The 6763-nt window shown below is 48.3% G+C and overlaps 1 protein-coding gene across 1 annotated transcript in view; it reads right to left on the reverse strand.

Moving 5' to 3' along the window:
- The window catches only part of minar1 (membrane integral NOTCH2 associated receptor 1), a gene marked incomplete at both ends in the record, with an annotated part of 16560 nt that extends 10087 nt beyond the window's left edge, over window positions 1-6473 (reverse strand). The window contains 3 exons of the mRNA XM_080538761.1: window positions 3373-4191; window positions 4339-5025; window positions 5586-6473. Of these exons, the coding sequence (XP_080394887.1) occupies window positions 3373-4191; window positions 4339-5025; window positions 5586-6473 (2394 nt within the window). The remainder of the gene's footprint in view (window positions 1-3372; window positions 4192-4338; window positions 5026-5585) is intronic.
- Window positions 6474-6763: the final 290 nt, after the last annotated feature.

A 6763-nucleotide genomic window follows, 5' to 3' on the forward strand; every position in this document is an offset into this window, starting at 1 on the left:
GTAAAGGTAGTATGGAGTGATGGAAGGAATGCTGACGCTGTCGTACTAGGGAGTGTTGGTGCGTGTGTGGTGAATACAGTCACCGAAGATAATAGTTAAGGACCCTTGCTGCTCATTAATTTCGCCTCTTCCCCTTAGATGATCGTGACTGATCTGAGAGTACTCAAAAGGTGCAAGCACCATGGTGAACACACATGCAGTTTGTCAGGGAGACAAGAAAATGTTGCTGCTTGAGAAAACTAGAACACGACAATTGCTGTGCTTTGCGCTGAGCCTGACATACAAGGTGACACGTTTCCCACTGCCATTACACTTCTTAGTCTGTTGTGGCAAGCCAGTCTGCCCTCTTATTGACAGTCAGGAGTTGTAGGGAGTTTGGGCTCAAAGGGAAGGGAGAGGGAGGGGGATGGGGAAGAGAGGGAGGTGGGTGGGTGGAGGGAGATGGAGGTGAGAGGGAGGTGGGGCAAGAGAGAGGAAGAGAGTAGAAGGGAAAGGGGCGAGAAAGGCTGAGAGAGAGGGAAGTAGGTGAGAGGAGAGGAGAGGGGACGGGAGGGGAGGGGAGGGGAGGGGAGGGGAGGGGAGGGGAGGGGAGGGGAGGGGAGAAAGGGGAGAAAGGAGAGAGGAGAGGAGAGGAGAGCAGAGGAGAGGAGAGGAGAGGAGAGGGGGGGAGAGCAGAGGAGAGGAGAGGAGAGGAGAGGAGAGGAGAGGAGAGGAGAGAAGAGGAGAGGAGAGGAGAGGAGGGGAGAGTAGAGGAGAGGAGAGGAGGAGGTGTGAGAAAGATATAAGATCAGGGAAAGAATGAGTGGCTTGGTTGTATGGCAGCCCTATGTTCAGGTACTCTAGGTCCCCAAATGACTCATAACTCAAGGGGAGAGCATCAGGTAAAACTGGCTGCCCTCCATCTTGGCTCCACACCAACAGGGGGGAGGAGAAGAGAAGTTGAGGAACAGAAAAATATGAGCAGAGTCAGAGAGTAAGCTATAAAGGAATAGTTCTGGGGGTGGCGATTATTTCTCTTTCTGGATTCTATCCAATCAGGAGCCAGAGTCGATAGCTAATTTGGACCCGAGTTTGCATAAAAAAACAAAGATGGCAGATGGCTGGATTCCCTGGCACCTTTAAATAGCTTTCTGTCACCAATCACCATCAATGATCCACTTATCAGAAAAGATTCGATGGGGACAGCAATAGATGGAGCCCTATTTATTGTAATCTATTCAGCTCTCAGAGACCATTACTGAAAGGCATATGAGGAGAGGAATGAGCAATGCAATGAGGAGCTAGTTTTTTTTTGTCTGTCTTACATGTAACGATGAATTGAGAATCAAGGACCCCAATTGAAATAAGCCAGTGGCTTTCTTGGGTTTTTTATCCTTTTAGTTGACCTTGTATGTAATATGTACTTTCATGTACCTACTTCTGCAAATCTTCTAATAAAGTTTTCAATCAATTCAATCAATCAAAGCAATTGGGAGCAGTAATGCAGTGGAAGGTAAACCCCAGTGAAAGTCTGTTTAATGCACATTTTTATTTTGGTGAATAGGGTTTACCCACATATTTCAGCTAGGTCAATGTTATTTGTGTTTGATAACATCCCTAATTCCATTCCATGCATTACAATGAGCGTGTCCTCCGATTTCTACCTCCACCAGCCTCCCCTGGAGTCACAGTGAGGCACGGCAGACATGGAGAGTGTAGGTATTCATGGTGTTCAGGGTTTATCCAGCAGTTGTTTAGGAATCCACATTCCTGATAGAGAGCACCGCAGGAGACGCTGGTGGAGGCAGAATTCATGGAACAGGCTCATTGTAAATGCATGGAATGGAATGACGAATCAAACACACCTGTGAATGAGCACGTCCTCCGATTTCTACCTCCACCAGCCTCCACTGGAGCACAGTCAGAGTGAGGAGAGACAGACATGGAGAGTGAACGTGAGACCATCACGAATACGCCACTCATTTAGATGGAGAGGGCACGCTAGGACACACTAGGCTACGCTATACCGGGCAGTTATCCAGTCAGTGCCCACAGAAGTGCTTAAACAGCACAGTGCAGTAGGATGACAGCTCAGGGGTCAAACCCATTTCAATTAACATCCGCTCCATTTGGCTTCCCAGGGAAAGGTCACTGGGAATGACTAGTCAGTGCAACACCTGCCAAGCAAGACATTTGAACGTGATGTAAAAGCTCCTCAACCCTGGGGAGGGGAGGGCCAAGGGAGGGTTTGGAGACAGGCTTAGGAGAATGTAGCCTACCTAATGTGATTCACGTACAGCAAATGACAAAAGAAACTGGGATGAAACAAAAGCACTGCTGTGAAGGAGCTTCTTTTATGTGAAATAGGAAGTAAAATATTTAAATCACTGGAAGCAATTGTTCACACGTACCCTCAATCTCCACTCTGTCTGGTAGCAGCATGATATGGCATTTTCTTTGCTGTGTAACCACAGACTAGCTCACACAACACCCACTGTTCTACATGCAGATGCAAGCTGTTTCCCTTATGCCTGAAATGGCTCTGGTTCTCGCGTCTCGACAGGTGATCAATAGGAGTGAGAGCTCACCTGAGAGTTTTCAAATGCCCAGAGGCAGCAGATTCGTGCCCCAATCCCTCGCCCTGTGTCGCTAATTTGACACTATTAATCTATCTTATTGTATCGCCTTAACTGTGTCTCATTCCTCTGTGAGCTCCAGTGTGATATGGGACAGGAATAGCTTAGCCCCCAAGATGTGAGTTCTACTACTGGATGTGCCAGCTGTGTGTTTTCAAAGGACAGAAGGAAGGGAAGATCTATCTTACTTAAAGATCCTCTTTTTAATTAGCTCTGTTGAATCCCTAGGCGTTCTTTATTGTACATAATGGTGCCTAGAGTATGTGACATCTCATCATTGTCTACATTTAAATTGGCGATAATGGCTTGTGTATTTTATAGTGTATGATCTGGATGTCACAGTCATCCGTCAGCTTTTCAGTAGTGCATCATCCCCAAAACGTCATTGGTCACATCTTGCTAATTAGACTTAAACAGAAAGACAGCTACAATGTCTCTTCAGCTGTCTATAAACGCTGACAGGTAGATTACTTTAAGACTACACCTTAATTTCCCCCCGGGGATCAATAAAGTATCTATCTACCTATCTATTTGTTTCAAGTGTGAAGAGAAGAGAAATAGTATAATTTATTGTACTGACACTAAAATGATTCACATTTCCATTCCACTACGTATACCATAGTGACAGAAAAACACAAATTATCATAACAGCCCAACAACACATACCGTTCGGTAATGAATATTTCATGTCTTTTTCTGTACAATGCTTTCCCAGAACTCTGAAAAGCATTATGTAAATACGACCCATTGTTCTTACCTCTTTGGCTTTTCTGTGTCTGTCCTTGTTCTCCCTGTCTCTGTCCCTGTCCCTGTCTCTGTCCTTGTCTTTGCCCTCGTCCCCAGGGTGGGAGGAGTACGACACAGTCCTCCAGTCTCTGGGAGAGTTGGTGATGCTGGTGACCTTTGACTCCGTGGCGCTGTTCTCCTCGTTGAGCGAGCGCGACGACCTCCTGTGGAACATGCTCTTCTTCAGGGCCTTCACCCTCAGGCTCTCGCTGTTACTCCCATCCGAGCAGCACCACTCCGCGCTGCCGTTGTCCACTTTGACGTTGTGGCCCGTGGTGTGGCACTGGAAGATGTGGGGCGAGAGGGTGGGGTCCGAGTGGGGGTGGAGGTGGTCAGATGTGGCACTGGCGTTGGTGGCGGCGGCGGCGGCAGCAGCAGCGGAGGCGATGTCCACCGGGCGGTGTCCAACAGGTGTCTCTGGTTCCTGGATCTTCTCGTCCAGTTTGTTGAGTTTAGAGAGCACCTGGGAGATCTCACCCCTCACCCCCGAGAGAGACTCCAGCTTCTTCTCTATCTCCCCTATCCTCATCACCAGCTTGCACACGCTGGACTTGAGCTCGTCGTCCGTGTTCTCCAGGGAGTGGAAGAGGCGGTCCAGCTTGGACTTGGCCAGTTTGACCGTGTTGCGTTCGGGGGAGCTGTCGCCGTCTGACTTCATGGTAACCTCCGAGAGAGATCCGTTGCTGTTGTAGCACGACGACTGGACGACACCCAGAGAATCACAAACGCTCATGTCGTCAAGGAAACGAAAGATGTCACTGATGTCGTCGCTGATGATCTCGGATGGGTCCTGGTCCGAGTGTTTGTACCCATGTCTCTCTCTCTCTCCATGTCTCTCTCTCTCGACAAGTCTCTCTCTCTCAACATGTCTCTCTCTCTCTCCATGTCTCTCTCTCTCACCATGTCTCTCTCTCTCACCATGTCTCTCTCTCTCAACATGTCTCTCTCTTTCGCTATATTTTGCCTGAGTGGCAGCGAACTCTTTGAGCTTTCTTTGTTCAGCCTGTTCCGTTTGCGTCCCAACGCTAGATGAACAGTCTATAAGACTTCCCTGAAAAGATGCGCTTTTTTCCTTGAACCTTTTCCCAACCTCCCGTCTGTCCATGGCTCCTGGACCACATGCCATCGAGGCCACATCCTTTGTTTTCAACCCGTTGGTTTTCTTGGCGAACCCTGAAGGCGAGGCCATAACCTTCTCCTTGGCGCACTGAAAGTGCTGCTCGTTGTCTTTGCTGATAACATTCACGTTAAGGTGGTGGTTGTCTTTGAGCTGCTTGCCATTCAGAAATGACCTCTCGAAATCCGGCGGCCCCTCCTCAGTGTTCAAACTCAGACTCTTCACTGGCCAACACGGCTGCTTCCCTGGTTTACTGGAGCTCCTCCGCGTGTTAATGCACTCTGTGACTGTTGTCGGCCCAAAATATGTGGACGCCTGCAGGTCGTCTAGGCTCTCGTGCTTCGCTCGCCGTTTCTCCTGGAGGGGAGAGCTCATAGAAGGCTGGAAGTAGGGGTTGCTGTAGGGCAGCTCGAAGCTGTGGTTGAAGAAGGTCGCAGGCTTGTGGAGCTCCCTCCTGTGGTAGCCTCCGCCGGCCTTGCTGTTTGGCTTGGACTCTGAGGTGATCACCTGGAAGGATAGCAAGGTAACGCTGCGTTAGGGAGCTCCTGTGTAGCAATGTTGTAATTATACTAGTAACAATGTTGTATACATTGTTAAAGCACTCAATTTAATTCCTATGAAATGACAAAGCAATTACTAAATTACAGTGTAGCATGTTATTACAATGTTGTTACTAAAGTAACAGAGATACTACATAGGTATAAGGGCAATAGTGTGAAGTGCCAAAAATACCAATTACACATTATAACTATTGGCCTATGGTCTTTTTAGAATATTGAAGGATTCTTTAATTCATGAAATGAAACATTGTAAAAATGAAACAATACATATAGGAAACAACTCAAAACATGACACAATCAGGGAATGGTTCATAACAGTTACAACTACAGGACAAAGAAAAACAAGGCAAACAATCAATAACAGGTCAATGAAAACAAGGGTTGTTGTCAAGATTGAAAATGTCAGTACCATCGATTGTGAAGAGCAATCTAAATTTAAATTCACTCCGTGAACTGACATCAGTTTAATTGACCCCCAACCCTGAATGACACGATAAACAGACAGACCTGTGGAGAAAATGCCAGCAGGTTGTGAAAATCTTCCTTGAAGATGTTCCTTTTCTGGACACAGGAGTGAACAGTGAAGGGCTCAGCGTGGTTGATGTGCTGCAGCGAGTCCTGGTCGGTGGTGGACTCGCTGTCGATGTCAATGGGAAAGTAGGTGGTCTGCATCTCGCAGGGAGGGGAGGGAGGGCTGCTACTGGTGTACTGGGGCAGATGCTGCAGTTTATCCAGTGACGCTGCTCTACATTTCAAATCCTTGTTGACGCCCAGAAGGAAGTTAGGGTCCGAGGTGGGTATAAACTGCTGGCAGTTGTTGCAGTCGGGTTTGGGGCCGCCGGGGGGGTTGGAAGTGCTCTGGGACATGGGGAGGGGGTGGGGGTGGGGGTGAGCGTGAGGGTGAGGGTGAGGGTGAGGTTGAGGCAGGGGGTGGTGGTGGTGGTGGTGATGACCCCCCCTAGGATGATCCATTAGTTCATAACCCCCCCTCTCGCAGTCCTGGTACTTATACACATCTGTGTCTGACCGACACGATTCAAAAGACTGGTTCTTGTGGAACTTGGGTCTGTGGCCCATAGGGAGCTTGTCTTTGGCCATGCCCCCGTTCATTTGGATTAAGTTGAACATTGTGACAATGTCTGCCGCCACCATCAGCTTCTTTGACTGCTGGTCCTCGACAGAGGAGCGCATCTTGTCCTTGAAGAGGGTGGCAGGGAAAGCCGGGTCCAGGCAGGCGGTGTAGAACAGCAGGCTGCGGAGCTTCGCCAGGTGGACCAGGTCAAAGCGGGCGCACAGAGACTTACACAGGTCCTGGTAGGACACAGTGCTGTGCTTGGTGTCCAGCTCCTCCAGGATCCGCACCAGGAACAGGGAATACTCTGGGAGAGGATCCATGGCTGGCAGTTACAGGGTGGAGCTATATTCCTATCTTGTGAGAGAGATAAGAAAGGACCCTGGAGAGGGAAGAAAGAGGATTATTGAATAGTTGCAGATGAAACTATTCAAAACGTTCACATAAGACCCTAAGCAACAGTGATCACTTATATTTGTAGTTTGTAGGCTACCACTGTGCAGAAAAGAATGTAATACAATGTAATAAAACAAATATGATACATTGTTCAGCAATCGGCTTCAATCAAATAAACTGCAGTGTTTAGATAGAGATCAAGATAGGAATGCACGGT

This window comes from Nansenia antarctica, assembly GCF_963989245.1.
Source record: "Nansenia antarctica genome assembly, chromosome: 9".
Lineage (NCBI taxonomy): Eukaryota > Metazoa > Chordata > Actinopteri > Argentiniformes > Microstomatidae > Nansenia > Nansenia antarctica.